Raw genomic sequence first — 25,342 nt, 5'->3', positions numbered from 1 at the left:
ACGCTAAATAACCTGCCAACAAGAGCGGAAATGTTATATTGTTTCTCTTCTTTCAAGAAATACATCTCATATTTTAGTACATAATATGTATGATAAGCAATATGATTTATCAGAAAAGTGCCTGATTAGAAAAAAGGAGGTCATGGAGGTCATGGTAGGAAAAGCCACGATGTCATGATGACATCAGCCAGTGCTACTCACAGCTACCAGAGGGCATATACTTGGTAACCGGAAGTTTATATGATGTGTTGTGATGTATAACCCAAGAGTTATTTGCCTCAATTGATTTATATCTTTGTATTGAAAATCAGTGACATCATTACACAGACTTACCATGAGAACGCTGCACTGCTACAGTGACGTGCTGCAGTTTGGCTTCCAGGCCACCAGGTAGCGGTACACTACTAAATCTGCTCTGGTGACGGACTTGGACACTGACGTAGCCGAAGAAGTTCCAATTCGTGTCATTCATAAGACCTTTTCTTAATAGTTTCTTACTTTTAGTTTTAATCGATCCATATTTTACGGTCAGGTTTGAAAATATGTTAGAAAGCCGTAGTGTTTTTTTGTCGTCCCGATTTTTAAGAATAAAAGTGTTCAGTCTGTCTATCTCCGGGGTGTCAAACTCATTTTACATCGAGGGCCACAAGGAGAGAAAGCTACTCCCAAGTGGGCCGTACTGGTAAAATCATGGCACGATAACTTAAAGATAAAGACAACTTCAGATTGTTTTCTTTGTTTAAAAATAGAAGAAGCACATTCTGAAAATGTACAAATCATAATGTTGTTGGGGTTTTTTTACACTTACATGTTGCGGTTAATAGCATTCTATCTTTATTTGTCTTTATTTATACTTTCTGAATAAATGATGTGATAATGTTCAACTCATTGGTGTTCATTTTCGTTCTATCAAGATAAGAAAAAAATATCAAAATCAAATTACAGGATGTTATTTATGTAGTTTGCTCATTTTCCTCGACTGGTGCCCTAACGTGTTTTTTTTTTTTTTTTACATATGTAACATCATCTACAAAGATACAAATAATTGGTATTGCGACATCTAGTGGACACATTTAGAACAGCTGTTTTTTTTTTCATTAAAAAATTTCGGCTCATTTTTATACTTAGCAAACTCATCCCGTGGGCCGGATAAAAACTCTTTGCGGGCCTGATCCGGCCCTCGGGCCGTACGTTTGACACTCCTGGTCTAGCTTGACCTGTTGAGAGCACGCAAACAAGCATTAGCTAGATGCAATAATAACATGAGATTAGGCTCAAAAGTGTGCTCAGCCTTAAGCATAATGAACTTTGCAAAGTTTTCAGAGGAAACTGATTTGTGGAATATAATATAGTTTGTTTAATTATTTGGTATTTTGTGAGTGTTTATAGTCTAGTAATTATTTTTGAAGGTGTTGGCCCTGCGATGAGATGGTGACTTGTCCAGGGTGTTCCCCGCCTTCCGCCCGAGTGCAGCTGAGATAGGCTCCAGCACCCCCGCAAGGACAAACGGTAGCCAAATGGCTGGACGAGGGAGGGAACTGTGGTTCCCTCTCCAATACACTAGGTGGCGGTAATGCTTCTGTGACGTTGTAACCACCGCCGTGAAGCAAGCAAGAAGAAAAAGCTAGCATTAGCTTTGTTTGTCTGTTCGACAAATAAACCATAATCGTCCATGAGTGTCCACATCACGATGGCAGCCATCTGGGTGGTTTGCTGACTGCCATGCTGACATTAGCTCGTCTTTTCAGGGCAGTGACATTATCCAAACGTGTCTGCAGCAGCGTTGACAAGATGCCGAAAGGAACCTTTTTCTACGCCGTGAGGAAAGGATTTAAACCTGGCGTCTACAACTCCTGGTGAGACTTAATTGTTAAATAAACTTTTACTGGCTTTGGACTGCATACCAGCAGCCTTTTATTTCTGTGAGCTCACTCCCACCGTACGCTGTTTACATATTAATATTTGTATACATATTTACATACATAGTTTACCATGAATTGATTAACGTGGACCCCGACTTAAACAAGTTAAAAAAACGTATTCGGGTGTTCCCATTTAGTGGTCAATTGTACGGAATACGTACTGTACTGTTTCATATTATGTATTATCTTCCTTTGCAATCTGCTAATAAAAGTTGCAATCAATCAATCACAGCTTTCCATCCATCCATTTCTACCGCTTATTCCCTTCGGGGGGCGCTGGAGCTTATCTCAGCTACAATCGGGCGGAAGGCGGGGTACACCCTGGACAAGTCGCCTCCTCTGGACAAGTCGCCTCCTCATCACAGGGCCAACACAGATAGACAGACAACATTCACACACTAGGGCCAATTTTAGTGTTGCCAATTAACCCATCCCCAGGTGCTTGTCTTTTGGAAGCCGGAGTACCCGGAGGGAACCCACAGCTTCAAGTATTTCTATTCGCTCACATTTACACAGCGACAAAATGTTATTTTTTTTACCTTATTTGGCTAATAATGTTCTTCTATTTTGTTCGGCAAGCCAATGTATTTGGTATGGTAAAGTTATTTGTCAAACTTCGTCTAAGTGTCATTGCGTTCTTTGCCATGTACTACAGGGAAGAATGTAAGGCTCAAGTGGACAAATTCCCTGCTGCTGCTTTCAAAAAGTTTGCATCTGAGAAGGATGCCTGGACCTTTGTTCGAGGAGTGGAACCGTCGGGAGATCCTCACGTCACCAAAGGTGTGTTCACGCTTCATACTGACCTGCCACGTAATGCTCTGAAATAATTGCTCTATTGTTATCTATTCTTCCTAACGGTTGCGTTTCCTACACTTTCAGTTGTGGAGTCAAATCTCTGTCTGCTTCCAAAGAAAGGACCTGTGCCTTTGGAGTACATCCCACTTGGAAAAAAGAGAAGTCATGTAGAAGAAGAGGTGGTTCCGTGCAAACGGGTCAAAGAGACAGACCGTTCTTCTTCAGACAGCACAGATGGATTCACATACATGGGTAATGTGTGTGTGTGTGTGTGTGTGTGTGTGTGTGTGTGTGTGTGTGTGTGTGTGTGTGTGTGTGTGTGTGTGTGTGTGTGTGTGTGTGTGTGTGTGTGTGTGTGTGTGTGTGTGTGTGTGTGTGTGTGTGTGTGTGTGTGTGGCTGTGTCCTGGTGGCACTGAGAGGATACATTGGATTTATAGTTGTCAGAAACAGAGACGATGCCTTCTGGGATACATTTTGGTCATCATCTCTAGTAGTGCACCTGTAGTTGTTGTGGAAGTAAATAAACAGTGATTACAACTGATCACAACCCCTCTGCATCAGGCAACGCAGTGGTGGTGTACACTGACGGTTGCTGCACGTCCAACGGGAAGTTCGGCGCTCGAGCCGGCATTGGAGTCTACTGGGGGCCCCAGCACCGCCTGTGAGGAAACACTGCACACGCAAACACACATGATGGAAGGTTTCCTCTCTGATTAACGTCACCTGTAGGAATGTTGCCAAGCGGCTGCAGGGAAGACAAACTAACCAGCGTGCAGAAATACAGGCAAGCACCTTCATAGATCATCTTTGAGATGCTAACATCAACTTTAAGCTCTTCTCTGAACTCATTTCATATCATTTTCTCCAATCTTATTCCTCTTTTCTCTCTCTCTCTTTCCGTGTGTATGTGTGTGTGCGTGTACTAGGCAGCCTGCAAGGCGCTGCAACAAGCCAAAGAAGAAAACATCCAGAAGCTGCTGGTCTACACAGATAGCATGTTCACAATCAACGGTGACTTTTCACCTCCATCACTCTCGACAAGCACGACCTGAGTTCTCCCACCTTTCCTAATCATCCAGTCACGGTCACTATGACCAATGAAAACGTGGTTGGATAAGATTTGAACTTGACAGCATCAAACTTGTCTTTCTAATTAAGTTACAGGGCCAACCTCAGCTTTAAAAGTAAACAAAAGTTGTTGTTTTTTACACAAATACGCACTTTACATCAATTATTATTATTAGTGAAAGTAATAATAGTAGTCGTATTTAGGGGTGTCTCAATCTGATATTGATATAGAATATCGGTCCGATATATATAAAAAAAAACAGCTATCGCATTATATGGGCCTGCATCTAAAACGTTTAATATAAGAACCTCCGTTACAAGCAGTTTGTTCTGACACCTCTAACATCTCTTCTTGCTAGCTTAGCAGACAGATAATATTTTGTCTGAGCCTTTTAAGAGACTTTTTACTTCAAAACTGTAAAAAAACACTGTAAAATTGAACATAGAGAAAAAAATATTAACATTTAACTTGCATGAGATACAAATTACTTCTCTGTAACATTCGAACATAAAATAAATGCATGAAAACAATTGTGCTAGCTTAATGCTAATATACATTGGATATGCCATATACATGCTGCTAATTAGCATTGGCAATTTTAAATGATTTTAACACCTACGATTTGTTAATGAAAACTACAACAAAGATGCATGATAAAAATCAAATAGCTGGTGTGTAATAAGTAAAATACAGCATAAACTTTGTGTAGGACTCAACGAGACAAGACTGGCACATTCAACTTAATGGCAAAGACTACTTTCTGACTACGGCAACACACCCAGGAAAAAGTGGGGTGAATGCATACTTGCAAATAATATTTAGAACTAGAGATGGGTATCATATCTTTTTTAACCAACACTAGCACCATATCGGTTTATTTAAAATGGTGCTGGTACTTAACAATGTTCGAAACTTTACTTAAAAAATATATATGTATATATTTTTTTGTAAATAAAAAAACTATGCATTTTTATGGAATTTTGGGACATTCAAATTAAACAGACTGTTTTAGATACTTCACTTATATAAATTACATTAAACACATTATTTTATCATTATTGCAGCAATACAGAACATGTAGAACATGCTAAAATAACTTATATCAATAGTAATGTTTGATGCTCATAATTCTGGGTGTTCTTGAATGCAACCTTGCTTTCCATAACCTTCATTAGTGCATAATATTGAGGAAGTACTGTGTTGTTGTTGTGGTTACTGGGTAGCCTCGCGCTGCAAAGCTGACAGTGTTTTGATGGCTGCTGTTAAGGACGGCAGTAAAGTTTTTTAGAAAGTGTCAGACTCTGTGCTTCTGTCGGAATGGTACATCACGTACAATACGTTGCTTGTACAATATCACCGCTAAGCACTTGTTGAGGGTGGCTCAATCTACGTACATTTAGCACTGAAACAAGGCTCCGATAGCTTCTCCTTTTTTAGGTCTATTTCAGTGGTTTACAAACTTTTTTTCACCAACTACCACCTCAGAAAACACTTAGCTCTCCAAGTACCACCATAATGTCCAACATTAAAATACAGTAGCGTAGTAGGCCTAAGTATTAAAAACAAGGCAGAGGTTTTATTTAACGAGCATATTTAATAATTTTGGCCACTTTAACATTACACACAGATTGAACAGTAACACTGTTTGACTAAAATAAAATTGTGATAATGATTCTTTGGTGTACCACAAGATGGAGCACATACCACAGTTTGAGAATCACTGGTCTAGTTACTACTGTTTAGGTCGGCACAAGTGTCATAATGGAAACATGTTTCAGTGCCAAACCTACTTAGAAGTGTAAGGAAACAAGATTTAACTAAATAATATACAGTCCATTCCAGACTCCACTCGAACACTTCCATCCAGCATGCAGAGCACATGTAAGCGCAACAAAATAACTAATAATTTTTAAAATTCCACCCTACAAAATATATAAAAAGAATGTATTATTCATGCTGTTCTCAGATTGATATTGACCAATAGTCAAGGCTGCAATATTAGCATCAGAAGTAAAAAAAAAAAAAAAAAGTTGTTTTGAGACGCCCCTACTAGTAGAACTAGTATTGTGAACTTACTGTATCCAGTCTGAAGAGCTGTCAAGGCCTCGGCTGACGTCAGGCTGTGTCTCCATGGTAACAAGGAAACCGTGAAGGTGTGGAAGCTTGTTCTGATGTTCCTCCTCCTGCAGGCGTCACCAAGTGGGTGAAGAATTGGAAGCTGAATGGATGGAGGCTCAAGAGCGGCAGTTCCGTTGTCAACAAAGATGACTTTGAAAAGCTGGACCGCCTCAACCAGGAGCTGGAGGTGGTCTGGGTATGTTTGTGGTCACATGATCAACACAAGTACCGTATTTTTCGGACTATAAGTCGCAATTTTTTTCATAGTTTGGCCGGGGGTGCAACTTATACTCAGGAGCGACTTATGTGTGAAATTATTAACACATTACCGTAAAATATCAAATAATATTATTTAGCTCATTCACATAAGAGACTAGACCAGTGGTTCTTAACCTTGTTGGAGGTACCGAACCCCACCACTTTCATATGCGCATTCACAGAACCCTTCTTTAGTGAAAAATAAAATGTTTTTTTTTTTTTCAAATTCAAGACAAAGTTATATGTTTTTGGTAACACTTTAGTAGGGGGAACATATTCTAAGTAACAAACTTAATTTAGAGTTATTTTGTTAGGGCCAGGGTTAGAGGGTTAGGGTTATAATAAGGCCATGCCGAATAAGGCATTAATAAGTACTTAATAATGACTAATTAAGAGCCAATATTTTACTAATTTGCATGTTAATAAGCAACTAACTAATGGTGAATATGTTCCCCATACTAAAGTGTTACCATGTTTTTTTTTTACTGGTGCACAAAATGAACCGTGCATGAACATTACCTTGTTCAAAAAACAAAACCAACACAGTGCATAAACGCACAACAAATTATACACCTGCAAATCAGTCTGACTTCTGCTGTTGCCGTATCCGTAATACGCCGATAGGGAGAAGTTTTTATTTACACGATGAGTCGGGTGTGTTTTGACCTCCGCCGAACCTCTGAGCCCGACTGACCGAACCCCTAGGGTTCGATCGAACCCAGGTTAAGAACCACTGGACTAGACGTATAAGATTTCATCGGATTTAGCTATTAGGAGTGACAGATTGTTTGGTAAACGTATAGCATGTTCTATATGTTATAGTTATTTGAATGACTCTTACCATAGTATGTTACGTTAACATACCAGGCACGTTCTCAGTTGGTTATGTATGCGTCATATAACGTACACTTATTCAGCCTGTTGTTCACTATTCTTTATTTATTTTAAATTGCCTTTCAAATGTCTATTCTTGGTGTTGGGTTTTATCAAATAAATTTCCCCCAAAAGTGCGACTTATATATGTTTTTTTCCCTTCTTTATTATGCATTTTCGGCCGGTGCGACTTATACTCCGAAAAATACGGTATTTCCAAAACTGTACAATTTAGGAGAACAAACTCATATGCTTATTGTTGTTGCTATGGTCTTCTGACTTAACCTGACTCTCGCCAGATCCTTGTAGTTCGCTGAGCTCCACACAAGGATCTGGGACTTCTCAATAGGTGATGTATTTCAGAAGGCGGGGCCTCGTAAAAAAAATCATTGTATGTGATTGGATAAACCACTTGTCCGTTATCTTGAATGACGTGCTACTTCAACCACTCACATCGAAATCAACCCGTGATGCTGATGAGAGCGACGCTAGGAAATCCAAAACAGAACAGCCGACATATTGGATAACGACAGAGCGAATGTTCTCTGTTCATCTTTTAAATCATTACTATTTGATAGATTCGACAAAACAGTTGCAATAGCTGAATCAATGTCAGCACACGACTCCTGGCTGCGTGCCGCCATTGTTATTTGAATCAAACAGTCGCTTCGCCACTACGTCACATATATGAAATCCCGCCCGGCGATCCTGATTGGTTCATTATTTTTTGCTAACTTGAAGGAGTTTGCATTGCCTTCGAGCCCAGATCCTTGTGTGGAGCTCAGCGAACTACAAGGATCTGGGGAGAGTCAGGTTACTTCTGATTAGTGGCAGGACTAATATTGAATGTTGGAAGGCATGATGTGTTTTAAATGTGAACTCATATCCTCCTCTTCCTCCAGATGCACATACCAGGTCATGCAGGCTACAGCGGCAACGAAGAGGCTGACAGATTGTCGAGAGAAGGAGCTGCCAAGTCCACAGACGATGATCTCTCTAATGATGACGATGATGACTGGTGATCTCCACTCGGCACCACTCTTGTTTCTAACTTTTAGATGTCTTTTTTTTTTCTGGGTTGAACTGTTGGTCACGCTGTGACCATGATCTCTGTTAACTATTTGTTTGTCAATAAAGTTCTTACATGCTTCATTCTCTGGGTTTGTCTGTGATGCAGTGTGGAGACCAGGAAGAAAGAAATATAAAGGCTGTGAGGAAAATGAGTCAGGAATGCAGCATGTAATGACGCATATTGTCCGCCAGGGGGCACGTTAAGATTAAAGGTTGTGTATTGTGGGTCAGCTGTGCTGAAGTTTCATCATTTAATTCAGAGCATTTATTGCTAATAGCACTTTTCTGAAGACAAACGGACAGTAATATAGTGGAGATTAGCTCTAAAAAGATTGTTTGCCGTCGTGAAGGTAACGGGGCAGACATACATGGCTGCCAGTTAGGATGAAGCTAGAAGGTGAGTTTTAAACGTTTTTTTTATATAGTCTGCGACTTTACTCCCTTTATTCTTTAAGTTTAAGAAACATATAGTGACAAATATGTTCTCATGAGATCCTGCATCTTTATGTGACGCTAAAATCATTGATACATGTGACTTATTTCAAGCCTTCTGGAGACTTCATGGCTTTGACACATCTCATGCTAGGTGCACGGCTTCATGTTAGCATTTGAAGGAATTGAATGTTTTTAAACTAACACCTAATAAAATTAGTATATACATCTTCCCATCATATTTCTGCATTCTAACTACCATATAGTTATTATACTATATCATTAGATATTACTGTAAATTGTTAGTTCGAAAGTAACACATAAAGGAACACACAATAGAAACCTGAAACTTGGGTGTGAGGTATTTGCCAGCAGCAATAATCATCAAGATAAGCCAGCGGAGGAACCGTTACCATGGAAACCGGAGTCAGCTGGGAACCCAACCCCTCCTTTGGTAAATAATATAAATTCTTGGGGAGAAGGACCAGAAAGACATTTTACGAGGAGCCAGATGTTACAGCATGTCTCCCTTTCCCTACTTGTGGCCATGGCATTTGGAAATTACATTTCTTTGCTTCAAACAATCACATTGTAAAATAAATCTAAGACGGAGAAGCTAAAAATTCACTTGGCGAGCTTTATTAGAGATTAAACAAACATGCGTGAGAGAAAAAGTTATTCTCCCTTCACATTATAACTATAGTATACATGGTTATAAATATATAGTTATTACAGCACTTAGTGTTGTCCTTCGAAGAATCTTTGGATGGGTCATGTGACGAGTGATCGCAAAAACAAGAAAGGTTTGAAGAAGGCTATGATGACATAATTGACATTTATGTAGCCTCTCATGTTGGACACTTATAGTCTTCTTATGTCCTCCCTTTCTTGCTGCCTTGTTTCCTTTCCTCCTGCGTGTTCCGCTTTTTTTTTGTTGATTGGAAACTAACTAACTTCGTCTTCTATGCCTCGCTTGGCAGCCCGGGTTCAGTTTTCCGACCTCAGCGGCTTCCTCGCGGCGAGCGTGGGTCACAGTGATGCGGTAGCAGGCATCCCAGTCTGTGGGTTAGAGATCAGAGGTGACCTGTGGGCATCCGGCTGAGCCTCATTTTCTAGCGCTCCTCCTTTTGCTGGCACTGCAACACCACAGCCCCGCTGGAGGGAAGGAAGACGGAAAAAAGTGGAGGAAGTCAAGAAATATTTCACTTTTTAGAGCGTGGTGTTCTGCAGAGGTCGACGCATCCTGAGACTGACGGGCAGCGAGCGCCGCTGGCGAATGTCCTCAGCCCTCATGGCCACGAAATTAAATTTGAGATGAAGATTACAAGTGGAGCTCAGTCAGTTTGAGCTGAGGTCACCATTGGACACAAGCGCCATCTTTGTTCTCTCACAGTTCTTCATTGCTCACAACTGAAAGTAACTTGCTGCTTAGGAGTCATTGCCATGTGACATCTGTTTCCATGACAACGTCCCCGCTTCCTCCCGAGCGTCACATGACAGATGCCTTTTTTTTCCAGAATGATTTTTCCCGCGTATATTCCGTGCTAGAATTGCAGCGGAGGAGATGAGATGACCTTTAAGAAGGAAGATGAAGCCACTGCTCAGCAAGGTCAGTTACCAGTTAGGCCTCTGCCACGCTGCCCGGTCCAGTTGGCAGGTTCTGCTCATTCGGGGCTTCATTATCACAGAGCGAGGAGGGAGAATCAATGAGGGCCCTTGCGGAAGGTTTGGCACGCTGGGCCAGCCCTCGGCCATTTTGTGATGTAGAATTCCTAACAAGAAGGAAGGAAGGATGACGCCTACTCTCAAGTCCAACTTTATGAGAGCTAAATCTTCAATTTGTTCTTTGAAAATTAAAAAACTTCCAGAAGAGGTTGCTGATCACCACTTTGAGGAACCGGATTTTGTCACAGTTGGTTCTGTTATAAGTGGGCCACTGCGGATGTCTACTGACTCTTAAAATTCTGCTCAGGTCTGCAGCGGGCTAAGACAAAGTGAGGCAACCGACCTGAATCCCAAACAGGAGACGAGGATCTCACCTCCCATGGAAACGGAGAGAGGTTCAGCTTGATGTCCTTTCATCAGCAGGAAGTCATTCCCAAGCGAGTAAGCTGATGCAGGAACCGCAAGAAGCTTCTTTTGCTTCCATGAAGCTGAAGTGAACCTTTTTTTGCATATTCCTGCATAATGAGCACACCTCATGATATCTACTTTAAAACAGACGCAGAAAAAGTCTCACTCTTTGTTCTGCTGGACCTGAGCGCTATGTGGGAATATCCGGTTCTGCTCTTAACTGCTTTAAGTCCTATCTTGATCACAGGACATACTTTGTTGAAATTGGTAACTGTGTCTCTGACCAAAGGGCTATGACCTGTGGGGTTCTTCAGGGCTTGATTCTTGATTCTGTTGTTCAACTTGTACATGCTGCCACTAGGTCAACTGATACACAGCTTCAATGTGTCCTACCACAACTACGCAGATGACACTCAGATCTACGTGTCACTGACGGAAGGTGAACGTCGGCCTGTTGATTCCCTTTTTCACTGCATGGAAAAGATCAATGTGTGGATGCAAAACAATTTTCTCTATCTCAACTCAGACAAAACAGAAATCATAGTCTTTGACCCACAAAAGCAAAGATAAATTATTATTAGTCACCTTTAGACTCTCTCCCTGAAAACAAATAATCAGGTTAGAAATCTGTCTGTAATAATGGAGTCAAACTTGAACTTCAACAGCAACATTAAGTCAATAACATCAGCAGCTTTTTAACACATGAAAACATTGCCAAAATCAGAGGAATAATGTCTAAATCAGACTTAGAAAGACTAATCCATGCTTTTTTCTCCAGCAGTTTAGACTACTGTAATGGCCTTCTCTCTGGGCTCTCTAAACCAGCTGTAAAGCAGCTGCAGTACATCCAAAAAGGCTGCTGCTCGAGTTCTGACTAGAACCTGGAAATATGACCATATTAGTCCAGTGCTCAGGTCACTGCACCGGCTTCCTGTTGCTCAGATAATTGACTTTAAAACAGCTCTGCTTTTGTACAAGTTTCTTCAGGGTCTTGTGCCAAAGTACATCTCTGACATGTTTTAGACATATGAACCATCTTGGGCTCTGACAACCTCAGGGAGTGGTCCACTGTTAGTGCCCAGAGTCAGGACCAAACATGCCGAGGCTGCGTTTCAGTTTTATGCTCCTAAAATCTGGAATAGTCTTTCTGAACATGTGAGACAGGCCTCAACGCTGGCAATGTTTAAATTCGAATTGGAATTATAATACTTTTTATGACTATTTTATTTTATGTTTTTTATTTGAATTATGATTATTTCTATAATTATTTAATTTTTCATTTTTCATTATTGTAATTTTCTGTAAAGCACTTTGAATTACCTTGTGTACAAATTGTGCTCTATAAATAAACTTGCCTTGCCTTACTCTCTGCAAGGTGCCATCTTTCACGTTTGCTGCAGAAGACACTTAAAACATCACAACTGTTGTTGTGTACATCCTAGCTCAGGTCTAAGAAGCTACTAGCTGTTAGCATCTCCAAGCAGAAGTTCTACTTTGCATAATTTTGGTCTCACTCCTTCCCAGACCCAATCCCTAGCTGCTAATGTTCTCTACACGTCACTCAGGTGGAGTTCCCCAAAAGTTATTATTTGTTCAACATTTGACCATTTATGTGTGTGTGTTTGCAGGTCTCTCTCAATGCATCAGCTAGAAGTGTCACTTCGAAAATGTCTGACTGTTTTCCTGGAGACAGCCGCCCCTTCCCGGCAGCATCAGCAGCAAGGACATGGATGAGATGAGTCCCTCGTATTCTTCATCCTCTCATCATAAAGATCACAGGTTAGACCTCCACTCACATGTTCCACATTTTTAGGAAGTTTTTTTAAAACACAGCTCCCCCTGCTAGTCACACGCTGTCTTTCCAGCCCTGACTCAGCACAATTTGGTAAACATTTTTTAGCATCAAATATTTTGAAAGTACACAGCGTTCGAAGCATCAGCATCGTTAGCACACGGTGGCGGCAGATAAAAAGTGACCTACATAAGATGGCGGCTCCCTTAGTTGTGCAGATGAATTATTGACATTCCCTAACGTCCTTATCCTGACTTCCTGATTCATTCCCAAATTCGTAGCACGACATAACAAACTTAAATGTCACGTGACTATGCATTTGTGTTGGTGTGCGTGTGTGACAAAAAAGCATGTAAGGAGGTGAGGAGAAGCGCCACTGTAGTTATGTGTGTGTGTGGGGCGAGCTGTTGTGGGCGGGGGCTAACCCGGCAGTTGTTGGGTGCTCACTTTTGTCTCTTCCTGTTTTGTCCTGCATGTTCATTATTAAACATCACTCGAGTCATGTATGTGCTTGAAGTTATTATACTACTATAATAGTCCTACCTTACGTGGTTTCAGCATGTATCTGACTCACATCTACCCCCGGAGCTATTTTTGAGTGTCCAGCACGTTTTTTTTCCTTCCTTATTTTCCTTTACAGACTTTTCCACCGTGGTGCGCAGAGTTACACAGGGCGCCAAAGCAATGGTGCCTGTCCGAAGTTGGGATGGTCAATTTATTTGAGAACGGGCGCCAGAACATTACATATACTGTACAGTTCGCCCCCTTCCTGGTTGATGCTGTGACATGGGTGACACTGGCCGCGGCATGCAGAGGCTTTGTGGACGACAGAAGGGACATCCCTCCCGACAACAGCGCTATAAGGAGCAGAAAGTCAGCATGCTGAGCTAATGTTGGGACAGATCGCTAATTACTGCCTGGTGATTTCACGCCACACCATTGTCAAGAACTCCACCTCTATGGACATGATATGGCTTTCATTTCGACTCCTTTTTGGCTTCCAGTTTATGTCAGTAAACTTGAACCCAGGGAGAGACCTGCTATTAATGGCAATTAATGGCGTTTGCGAATGACAATTTGCTAACCATAGACTCTGGCATTTCCCATAAAAGCGCAAGCGTGGATGAAGACGAGGAAATGTCAATGTCGTTAAATAATTTTATAATGCTCACGTGGCTTCGACTCATCCTTGCTGATTTACCCTACACGTTGGCGTCCATTAAGCCCAAAATCTCAAAGGCACTTACTCAATCGCCCTTCGACAAGTTACATTTAACAGAGGATGTCAGAGCCATGCACACAGCAGTTCCGTGGCGCTCTGACAGACACGCTGTACGGCGCACGCACGTGAGGTCCACTGTATAGCAGATGTACTTAATTGAGTTAGAGCTGCTGCTGGACCTTCACAATCGGGATGGGGAGCTTTCTGGGGGATCTGGCGGTCAAACCTCATGACAAGGCCTTTTTTTAACAAGTTGGATGGACATCAGTGCCCCACACTGCTAAGGGCAAGAGCCGTGTCCCACAGCACATTCGTAAAGACCATCACCTGTGCAGCGTCCATGTGACTATGCCCTTGCCTTTGAGACTCGGGCACTCTCTGTGTCGCCGGTGCGTGCCCACGGTAGCCCTCCCTGTTTGGCAGCCTCATCTGATCTCATTACAGTAGACCCAAACTGCATAATTTCCCCCGCTGTTAGAGACCAGTTTCGGGCGCAGCACAGTGAGTACGGAGACATCTTCAGCCCATTCTTTAAAGGATATAACACCGCTGCAGGTACCTTCCAGACGAGAGTGAACGAAGGTCCCGTCCAGCCACCACAGCGTAAGAGAAGGATCCCGCAGTTCTCTAGAGGCCAGCTGCACTGGAGGTGATGGCTGAGTTCTTAAAGCCTAAGGGAAGTTGGCGCATCTTTTGGAGTATGTCAACTAATCAAGAAGCTTAGCGGTGGGTTCCGACTTGTCATGGCATTTACCGACATTGGCCGTTAAAGCAAGCCCCAACCCTTGCTAAGGCCATTGCAACCAACCTCACTAAGGCCTTCTACCAGATCCCACTGTCCAGGGACTCATGGAAGTACTGCAACATCGTCACACCATTCAAAGGTGTCCGGGTGTACATGTGTTGCGCCATGGGCATGCCGGGATCGAAGACTGCATTGGAGTAGCTGACATGCTGAGTCTCAGACGTCCTGGAGTAGGGGTGCGTGGCTAAGATCGCTGATGACTTTGGCTGCGGGGCCGACAATGTAAAAGAGTTGATGTCTGTGTGGGATAAGGTCCTGCCTGTGGGTTGAACCTTTCTTCCACCAAAAACACTGTGGCACCCGGTGTGACTAGGTGTGGCTTCAGGGGACTATACAAGCGAGCCCACATTGGGCCGCTGCATTGTCTGCCTGCTGCTTACCAGTTATGGTCATGCGCTCATTCATTGGCGCATACAAGGTGCCAGCCCGTGTGCTCAAGGGCTGCTCTACAATACTCTTCCCCCTTGACGATATGGTGGCAAGACATGAGTCAAAAGAGGCCGCACATTGGACAGACAAACTGGCACGCGTCTTCCACTGTACCAAAGAGTCGTTATCGTCGGCTCAGGCAATAACACTGCTGCGTACAGCTGACCAATTGTGGGTGTTTACCGATGGAGCTGCCAGGGAGCCCGTGGTAGGGAGCCACCCATTACATCACACCTGGTGATACAGTCAAAGTAGCGGGATACTTTTACTGCATAAAAAACAAACTTCCTGTCTAAACTGAGATGTGGAGGTTTTGTCAATAGTAGCTTCGGTGAAGCACTTCGCCCCCAACATCATATAGTCCACCCTCTAGACATGCATGCTGACGGATAGCAAACTGTGTTCAGGCCTTAGAAAAATTATGTAAGGCCGAGTTCTCAGCGAGTCTCGTTCCCATTAACGGTGCATGTCAGGCAAGTGGGGGGTGCGTCCATTCTCACCTCGGACCTCGCCAGACGCAATGCCCCAGAGTGTGACAACCCGACAAAGGTGCGAGGGGTGCACGTTCACTCACAACACGGGGGGCTCGGCTGCGCGCACATCACTATCAACAACTTTGTGTCCGGTGCCCAGTAGCTCTCTTTCACCATAAGGTCGACTTGGTTGACCTTGCAGGCCGAGTGCCCGTTCCTCAGGCACACAGGCGCCCACCTGCGACAGGGGACATGACCGTCAAGGAAGCTTACGACTGTCTGTGACGTCAAGCGCTACCTGTATTTTGCCACGCTAGGCAAGGATGGCCCCCTGGTCGTCCGTTGACACCGATGACCCCCATGTAGAAGTATATTATTGTGCTCGGAGCTGAACTTGACGGCATGCTTACGTCTCTTCATATTAAGTTGGATCACTCTACGGCGAGCCAATTAAGGACTGTGTTGGGGCATTACTTCTTCACGTTGGACATGGACGGCGCCATCTCTCGTGTCACCGAGGGCTGTCATTAATGTGTGGCGTTGCATAAAGCCCCAACCTTTGTGGGCACACAGTCCACTAGCGACTTTGCTGCATTGCTGCTGACGTAATGAGGCACAACAGGAAATTCATTGTTGCGGTTAGGGAGTGTGTCACGTCTTTCACGCTCTCTGCTCTCATTGACGATGAACGCCAGTTTACCCTGAGGGTGGTCTTACTGCGTCTCTGCCTGAGCCTGCGCCCCTTAGATGGCCTGTGATCAGGACTGACCTGGTTACGGAGTTTGCGGCTCTGGCTGTGGGTGACCTGCTGGCACTGCACCGGCTTGTGATTGAGGTGGGGAGTGCAAATAGCGTGAACAAGAACCCGGTAGCCAAGAGGGTGGTGCAGGAACTGCAGGGGGAGATTTTTCGTTTGGAACTTAACTACGGTGCTGTCACGACCCTCATGCTCTCCGTGGCTACGGCCCAATTGAAGGGGTCATGGCTTATCGATGCGTCTTGAGTTTTTGTATTTTTGTCCTGCCTCGAAGAATTAAAACAGACACCTACCTGCACGCTGCTCCTGCTTTTCCTACTGCATCCGAGAGAACACAACCATCGCAGCCATGCGTTCCAAACGTAACAAATATAGTCCTACCTTATTACTGACAAAGGTTAGAATTGGATTTCAACTCAACTTTATTGAAACAATAGAGAACAGAAAGAATGATGAGTAAAGAAAACGATTATTAAAAGATACAAATGTCCATTTTAGAATTCATTCATTCACTCATTCATTCATCTTCTTCCGTTTATCCGAGGTCGGGTCGCAGGGCCAGCAGCCTGAGCAAAGAAGCCCAGACTTCCCTCTCCCCAGCTACTTCGTCCAGCTCCTCCCGGGGAATCCCGGGGCGTTTTCAGGCCAGCCAGGAGACATAGTCTCCCCAACGTGTCCTGTGTCTTCCCCGTAGCCTCCTACCGGAAGTACGTGCCCTAACAGCTCATCTGGCTCTTCTTGATGTGGAGGTGCAGCGGCTTTACTTTGAGCTCCTCCCGAATCACAAAGCTTCTCACCCTATCTCTAAGGGAGAGCCCCGCCACCCAACTGAAGAAACTAATTTCGGCCGCTTGTACACGTGGTCATAACCCAAAGCTCATGACCATAGGTGAGGATGGGAACGTAAGGCGACCAGTAAATTGAAAGCTTTGACTTCTGGCTCACCGATCTTCCTGTCAATCTCACGATCCACTCTTCTCTCATTCGTGAACAAGACTCCGAGGTACATGAACTCTTCCACATGGGGAAAGATCTCCTACCCAACCCGGAGATGACACTCCACCCTGTTACGGGCGGGAACCTTGGACTCGGACTTGAGGTGCTGATTCTCATCCCAGTCGCTTCACACTCGGCTGCGAACCGATACAGTGAGAGCTGAAAGTCCTGGCCAGATGAAGCCATCAGGACCACATCATCTGCAGAAAGCAGAGACCTATTCCTGCAGCCACCAAACCGCATCCCTTCAACTCCCTGACTGAGCTTAAAAATTCTGTCCATAAAAGTTATGAACAGAATTGGTGACAAAGGGCAGCCCTGCCAGAGTCCAACCCTCACTGAAAATCGGTCCGACCTTTTTGCCAGCAATGCGGACCAAGCTCTGACTCCGATCATACAGGTAGCGAACTACCACAATCAAACAGTCTGATACCCTATCTGCTCTAAGCACTCGTTCGAATGCCTTCTACAAGTCCACAAAGCACATGTAGACTGGTTGGGCAAATTCCCATGCACCCTCAAGGACCCTGTATAGAGCTGGTCCACAGTTCCTTGAGGAAAACCACACTGTTCCTCCTGAATCCGAGGTTCGTAGCCTCCTCTCCAGTATACCTAAAGAGACCTTACCGGAAAGGCTAATGAGTGTGATCCCACGATAGTTGGAGCCCACCCTCCGGTTCCCCTTCTTAAAGAGAGGAACCACCACCATGGTCTGCCTATCCAGAATACCGCCTACAATGTCCACGCAATGTTGCAAAGTCTTGTCAACCAATACAGCCCCACAGCATCCAGAGCCTTAAGGAACTGTGGGTGGATCTCATCCGGCCCCGGGGCCTTGCCACCAAGGAGCTTTTTGAATACCTTGGAAAACTCATCCATCCATCCACCCATCTATGTTCTTCCGCTTATCCTAGGTCGGGTCGCGGGGGCAGCAGCCTAAGCAGGGAAGCCCAGACTTCCCTCTCCCCAGCCACTTCTTCCAGCTCTTCCCGGGGGATCCAGAGGCGTTCAAGGCCAGCTGCGAGACATAGTCTTCCCAACGTGTCCTGGGTCTTCCCCGTGGCCTCCTACCGGTCGGACGTGCCCTAAACACCTCCCTATGGAGGCGTTCGGGTGACATCCTGACCAGATGCCCGAACCACCTCATCTGGCTCCTTTCGATGTGGAGGAGCAGCGGCTTTACTTTGAGCTCCCCCCGGATGGCAGAGCTTCTCACCCTATCTCTAAGGGAGAGCCCCGCCACCCGGCGGAGGAAACTAATTTCGGCTGTTTGTACCTGTGATCTTGTCCTTTCGGTCATAACCCAAAGCTCATGACCATAGGTGAGGATGGGAACGTAGATCGACCGGTAAATTGAGAGCTTTGCCTTCCGGCTCAGCTCCTTCTTCACCACAACGGATCGATACAGCGTCCGCATTACTGAAGACGCCGCACCGATCCGCCTATCGATCTCACGATCCACCCTTCTCTCACTCGTGAACAAGACTCCGAGGTACTTGAACTCCTCCACTTGGGGCAAGATCTCCTCCCCAACCCGGAGATGGCACTCCACCCTTTTCCGGGCGAGAACCATGGACTCGGACTTGGAGATGCTGATTCTCATCCCAGTCGCTTCACACTCAGCTGCGAACCGATCCAGTGAGAGCTGAAGATCCTGGCCAGATGAAGCCATCAGGACCACATCATCTGCAAAAAGCAAAGACCTAATCCTGCAGCCACCAAACCGGATCCCCTCAACGCCTTGACTGCGCCTAGAAATTCTGTCCATAAAAGTTATGAACAGAATCGGTGACAAAGGGCAGCCTTGACGGAGTCCAACCCTCACTGGAAACATGTCCGACTTACTGCCGGCAATGCGGACCAAGCTCTGACACTGATCGTACAGGGAGCGGACCGCCACAATCAGACAGTCTGATACCCCATACTCTCTGAGCACTCCCCACAGGACTTCCCGAGGGACACGGTCGAATGTCTTCTCCAGGTCCACAAAGCACATGTAGACTGGTTGGGCAAACTCCCATGCACCCTCAAGGACCCTGCCGAGAGTATAGAGCTGGTCCACAGTTCCACGACCAGGATGAAATGTCCAGCACCTCCCTCGTGACATGTTCAAAGTTCTTCCGGAGGTGGGAATTGAAACTCTCTCTGACAGGAGACTCTGCCAGACATTCCCAGCAAACCCTCACAATGCGTTTGGGCCTGCCAGGTCTGTCCAGCATCTTCCCCCACCATCGCAGCCAACTCACCACCAGGTGTTGATCAGTACAAAGCTCCGCCTCTCTTTTCACCCGAGTGTCCAAAACATGAGGCCGCAAATCCAATGACACAACTACAAAGTCGATCATGGAACTGCGGCCTAGGGTGTCCTGGTGCCAAGTGCACATATGGACACCCTTATTCTTGAACATGGTGTTCGTTATGGACAATCCGTGACAGGCACAAAAGTCCAATAACAAAACACCACTCGGGTTCAGATCCGGGCGGTCATTCTTCCCAATCACGCCTCTCCAGGTTTCACTGTCGTTGCCAATATGAGCGTTGAAGTCCCCCAGTAGAATGAGGGAATCACCCGGGGGAGCACCTTCAGGTACTCCCTCGAGTGAATCCAAAAAGGGTGGGTACTTTGAGCTGCTGCTTGGCGCGTAAGCGCAAACAACAGTCAGGACCCGTCCCCCCACCCGAAGGCAAAGGGAAGCTACGCTCTAGTCCACTGGGTTGAACTCCAACGTGCAGACTCTGAGCCGGGGGGGAACAACAATTGCCACCCCAGCCCATAGCCTCTCACTGCTGGCAACGCCAGAGTGGAAGAGAGTCCAGCCCCTCTCGAGAGAACTGGTTCCAGAGCCCTTGCTGTGCGTCAAAGTGAGTCCGACTATATCTAGCCGGAACTTCTCCACCTCGCGCACTAGCTCAGGCTCCTTACTCCCCAGCGAGGTGACTTTCCACGTCCCAAGAGCTAGCTTCTGTAGCCGAGGATCGGACCGCCAAGTGCCCTGCCTTTGGCTGCCGTCCAGCTCACATTGCACCCGACCTCTATGGCCCTTGCTATGGGTGGTGAGCCCATTGGAGGGGGGACCCACGTTGCCTCTTCGGGCTGTGCCCGGCCACCAGGGGCTCGCCATCGTGCCCCAACTCCGGGCCTGGCTCCAGAAGGGGGCCCCGGTGACCCGCGTCCGGGCGAGGGAAATCTGAGTCTCGGTTTTTGTATTTCCATAGAAGTCTTCGAAAACTCAGCCCCAGAAATAGCAGAACCCTCCACCCCCCGGCACTGCTTCCCCATAGGAAGACGTGTAGGTGGGATTGAGGATGTCTTCGTAGAATTCCCTCCATCAATCCACAACATCCTGAGTCGATGTCAGCAGCACACCATCCCAGTGCACTGCTTCCCCCTCCTGAGGTGGCGAATGGTGGTCCAGAACTGCATCAAAGCAGTTCTAAGTCGTTTTCCATGGCTTCCCTGAACTCCTCCCATGTCCGAATTTTTGCCTCCGCAACCGCCAAAGCCACACACCGCTTGGCCTGTCAGTACCTGTTGGCTGCCTCCGGAGTCCTATGAGCCAAAAGGACCCGATAGGACTCTTTCTTCAGCTTGACGGCATCCCTCACTGCTGGTGTCTACCAGCGAGTTCTAGAATTACCGCCATGACAGGCACCAACCACCTTGCGGCCACAGCTCAGATTGGCCGCCTCGTGGTCCACTCTGACTCAATGTTCAATGCCTCCCTTGTGACATGTTCAATGTTCTTTCGGAGGTGGGAATTGAAACTCTCTGACGGAAGACTCTGCTAGATGTTCCCAGCAGACCCTCACAAAGCATTTGGGCCTGCCAGGTCCCTCCCCCACCATTAAAGCCAACTCACCACCAGGTGGTGATCGGTAGAAAGCTCCGCCCCTCTCTTCAGCCGAGTGTCCAAAACATGAGACTGCAAATCCGATGACACAACCACAAAGTCGATCATGGAGCTGCGGCCTAGGGTGTCCTGGTGGCAAGTGCACATATGGACACCCTTATGTTTGAACATGGTGTTTGTTATGGACAAAAGCACAAAAGTCCAATAACAAAACACCACTCGGGTTCAGATCCGGGCGTCATTCCTCCCAATCACGCCTCTCGAGGTTTCACTGTCGTTGCCAATGTGAGCGTTGAAGTCACCCGGCAGAACAAGGAAATCACCTGAGGGAGCACTCTAGAGCAGTGGTCCCCAATCACCGGGCCGTGGCCCGGTACCGGTCCGTGAATCAATTGGTACGGGGCCGCACAAGAAATAAATAAAATAAAAACATTTTTATTTTGTTTATTTTTTATTAAATCAACATTAAAAACATAAGATACACTTACAATTAGTGCACCAAACCAAAAAACCTCCCTCCCCCATTTACACTCATTCGCACAAAAGGGTTGTTTCTTTCTGTTATTAATATTTCTGGTTCCTACATTATATATCAATATAGATCAATACAGTCTGCAGGGATACAGTCCGTAAGCACGCATGATTGTATTTTTTTATTTTTTCATACCCCCGCCCTGTGTGTGTGTGTGTGCGTGTGTGTGTGGGTGTGTGTGTGTGTGTGCGTGCGTGCGTGCGTGCGTGCGTGCGTGCGTGAGTGCGGATGTGGGTGTGTGTGTGTATGTGTGTGCGCAGTGAGGTTCTGTGAGGTATGAGGCTATGATAATCATGATGATGATGATGATGATAATGTGTGCAGTCACTTATGTGTTTAAAATTGAGGGAGAGTGAAGTAAAATAAAGATCTCTCTTGCTGCTAATGTTACACACACACACACACACACACGCACACACACACGGCATCACAGACACACCAGTCCATTTGTGTGTCGCCAGCATACAAAAACAATCACGGTATGTTGTGTATCATCTCGTGTAACATTGTGACATATTTGTGTTGATCATAGACAGGTGTTGTGTTGTGTGATGTTCCATAGCTCATCTTCCCACCTTGATGTCTACTCCCACTGATTACCTTCCTTTTCAAAGTGACAACAGGTGAAGTGTTTGAACTTTGTCAACACTTGACTTCTCTCAATGGATTTCCATTTATATCTATTCTATTGATTTATATTCTATTGATTTATATTCTCTTCAGTTCTATGCTATTCTGTTCATTCTTTTTATTTTAATCTCAATTTCAATTATATTATATTCATTCAAACATCCAATGACAGTGTGCAGTGTGATGACATCATCATAAATTCCAATACAGTAAATATCAACAATGAGGAATTTACTAAACTTTGTTTTCATGGCTCTTATCACAATTTTGCCTTTCCTAGTTCTCAGGGCATAATTGACCCTCTTGGCTCTCATGTTAAGAATGCAGTTGATTCTAATGGCTCATGAAATGGCTCATTGCCTTGGCATGATTGCAATTGATTATCATGGTTCTCATGTAGGAGTCTTGGTTGATTCTCATGGCACTCTATAGCACAGGTGTCAAACTCAAGGCTTGGGGTCCATATCTGGCCCGCCACATCATTGTAAATGGCCCGCGATCATCTGGAAATAATTTGTGTCAATATAGTATCTTATATTTCCTCACTAAATGTATTTGTTTTTTCCACTTTTACAGAATTAATATATGTACTGCATGAAATTGCATACCTTTTTAACCTTTAATAGTGTCCAATTTTTCAACAAATATTACACTATCGTAAATTCCAAACAACTTTTGTTTCAAAATAAAAATAAATACTTAAATATATGCTTGTCTTTTGATTCCAAAGCAAGTTATCCATCAAATTCTACACTGTAAAATGACAATAGATTTTACAATAACATTTACGGTATTTTTAAATTGGAAAAACTGCCACTGTTTTCTACAGTAAAATTTTGTCGACTGAACTGCTATTTTTTTACTGTAAAATATATGGTTGTTTTTATGTGGTATTACTGTAAATGGAAAAAATTGTACCATATTCTTCACAGCAAAAAACTGGCAACTCAGTTGCCAGTATCAAAAAAACAGAGGTACTGTTTTTTCAATTTATAGTTATATGTTGTTGTAAAAAAAAAAAAAAACATAAATTGTACAGTAACATTCTGGAATTTACGCTGCTCATTTTTTGCATAAATAAAACAGTGGTACTGTTTTTACATTTACAATAATATATTGTAAAAAAAAAAAAAAAAAGAATATATATACTGTATATATTTTTTTAATTTATTTTATTTTACAGTAAATTCTGGTGACTGAGTTGCCAGTTGTATACTGTAAAAAAAATTTTTTTAACAGTGTACGGAAAAAGAAAAAAAAGTGTAATAATGCTTAGGCAAAGTTTTACATTATTCGCTGTTATATGCGGCCGTCTGATGGCAGCCATAACTGCGATGTGGCCCTCAATGAAAACAGGGTTGACACCCCTGCTCTTGCCTCTCTTGCAGGAGGAAGGCCCGGAGCCTATGCCAGTTGCACTTGGGCGGAAGGCAGGGTAATGAATGAAAAAAAAAAATGGTCGGTTCTCATGGTGCTAATGTCATTATTGAGGATAAGTACTCTTATGGTTCCCATGGCATGATTTAAATTCTCATGGCTCTCACTTCAGGTTTGCCTTTTAGTGTTCTCATGGCATGTTTGACTCTCGAGGCTCTCCTGTCAGAGTTGTGGTTTGTTATCATGGCTGTCATATCATGATTAAGGACCAGTATTCTTGTAGTTCTCAGGTTACTATTACTACTATTGTTATGTCATTTGCAAAATGTCTCAACACAAGTTTACTCTCATGTTGTAAATTAAATGTGATTTAGCCTAACTATCATGTCTCTCATGGCATGGTAGCTGTTTTGACAATGTGAGGCAATAAAACCCGCTATGTGCAGTTTGCTAAGACAAGATGGCTGTTGGTGCAGTCGAGAAGGTGTTTTTCAAAATGGCGAGTACAATGAAAGTTGGTTAGTTGTGTTTGTGCATATATGATTTCATTTGTAAATTGGAAGAAAAAAAAGTCAGACGCTGGCATTCTCCAGCGCCATCTGGAGAGATCTATCAGGGCAAAGTGCAGCGCTCACCGCCCATGCACACTGCCGGGGGAGCAGTCTGCAGCAGCCATCTTCGCGCTCTTATCTGGCCCCCACAGTAATTTTGACTTTGTCCCCCTGGAGGCTGCAGGCTGTTAAAACAACTTATTAGCAGCACACACCGACAGTACTGCAGGCGTGCACACTCATGTGATTAAGTGTCTGCGTGCTTGGAGATAACCGTCCAGATAATAACAACAAGACTGAGTCATTTTTTACAGTTAAATCACTGATGTGTTGTTTTGGGCAGGAATAAAAGTAGAGTTGTGTAATATTTGAAATACTAAAAAGCTTTAACACGGCCAGCAGGGGGCAGCACAGTTTTCAAACTGGCGCTTATATTTAACCGTTGTCTGCCAGCATCACGGCAAGGACAGTGATGCTAATGATGTTTTGTTGGACTAATACTTACACCTCATCTTCTTCAACCTTTTTGACCATGATGTGAAAAGTGCAACGAGGAACCAAATCCATGTTTTATTTAAGTGGGTCAGTGTGGTCTCCTGAAGCTCGCTCTATCAACCTCTCTCTCTCTCTGTCCTCAGATCACTCCTGGCTGCCGTCAGAGGAAAGATGGGAACGCCAAGGAGAGGAAAAGAGAAAGCGTGTAAGTGAAGGAAGAGGAGGCGACCAGAGCACTAATACCGGTCTTGAGAAAGTTATTCTCTCTTCTTTCTCTCTCTCTTTCTCTGTTCTCTATAAGCTTCTCCTCAGTTTTTTAATCATCTGTCAAGGCGGATGACCACCCCACAGCGTGGGTGTGCACACTTGTGCCATTTGTACCATGCTGGACTTTTTTGCTCTTTTGGAGTTTTTCTATGTCTCTGTCATTTAAATGGTTGCTCATGTAAACTCGGCTCAACTTAACAAAACATGTTTATCGTTAGGGCCAAAGACATGAAAGAAACTAATTAACACGGTCATCTTTACTGGTGCTCTCACCTCTGTCCTTGAATGTACTTTCAGGGATCTAATTGGTCCCACTATCAATCCTAAAACTGACCAAAAAGTAGTTCTTTGTTCCCACTGGGAGGCTGGTGCACTAGCAGTACTGTGCACGTACGTGCACACGCTGGGAGCACAGAGAGGGAGACAGATGAGCATGCGCGCCCCCGCCGTGTGTCCTGCAGGCGCCGCTTGCGTGCGCGCCCCCGCAACTCAAAACGAAAGGAGGATGAAGAAGAGCACGCAAGGGAGCTAAACCTTCTTCTTCTTCTTCTTC

The 25,342-nt window shown here is 44.6% G+C and overlaps 2 protein-coding genes across 2 annotated transcripts in view; both read left to right on the top strand.

Annotated features, from left to right (window-relative positions):
* The first annotated feature begins 1,566 nt into the window (after positions 1 to 1,566).
* LOC133647867 (ribonuclease H1-like) lies at positions 1,567 to 8,188 on the top strand. The gene is made up of 8 exons (XM_062043596.1): positions 1,567 to 1,856; positions 2,578 to 2,702; positions 2,802 to 2,969; positions 3,280 to 3,379; positions 3,448 to 3,502; positions 3,645 to 3,729; positions 5,977 to 6,101; positions 7,939 to 8,188. Exons 1-8 carry the CDS (start codon positions 1,723 to 1,725, stop codon positions 8,056 to 8,058), a joined length of 912 nt encoding a protein of 303 aa, XP_061899580.1. The 5' UTR covers positions 1,567 to 1,722; the 3' UTR covers positions 8,059 to 8,188.
* Positions 8,189 to 8,330: 142 nt separating this feature from the next.
* Positions 8,331 to 25,342, top strand: part of LOC133648698 (myelin transcription factor 1-like protein) — a 64,987-nt gene continuing 47,975 nt past the window's right edge. The window contains exons 1-3 of the mRNA XM_062045031.1: positions 8,331 to 8,504; positions 12,241 to 12,391; positions 24,666 to 24,727. The gene's annotated coding sequence lies outside the window, so the exon portion shown is untranslated. The remainder of the gene's footprint in view (positions 8,505 to 12,240; positions 12,392 to 24,665; positions 24,728 to 25,342) is intronic.

Source organism: Entelurus aequoreus, linkage group LG04 (genome assembly GCF_033978785.1).
Source record: "Entelurus aequoreus isolate RoL-2023_Sb linkage group LG04, RoL_Eaeq_v1.1, whole genome shotgun sequence".
Taxonomy (NCBI): domain Eukaryota; kingdom Metazoa; phylum Chordata; class Actinopteri; order Syngnathiformes; family Syngnathidae; genus Entelurus; species Entelurus aequoreus.
The sequence above is the reverse complement of the archived record's forward strand: the minus strand, read 5'-3'. Positions and strand labels throughout refer to the sequence as shown.

Bases quoted from the DNA above. Each gene is read 5' to 3' on its own strand.
- LOC133647867 (XM_062043596.1), top strand. From the start codon at position 1,723: ATGCTGACATTAGCTCGTCTTTTCAGGGCAGTGACATTATCCAAACGT. The intron at 2,703-2,801 runs GTGTGTTCACGC...CTACACTTTCAG, and splicing joins AGATCCTCACGTCACCAAAG to TTGTGGAGTCAAATCTCTGT. The intron at 3,503-3,644 runs GCAAGCACCTTC...TGCGTGTACTAG, and splicing joins ACCAGCGTGCAGAAATACAG to GCAGCCTGCAAGGCGCTGCA.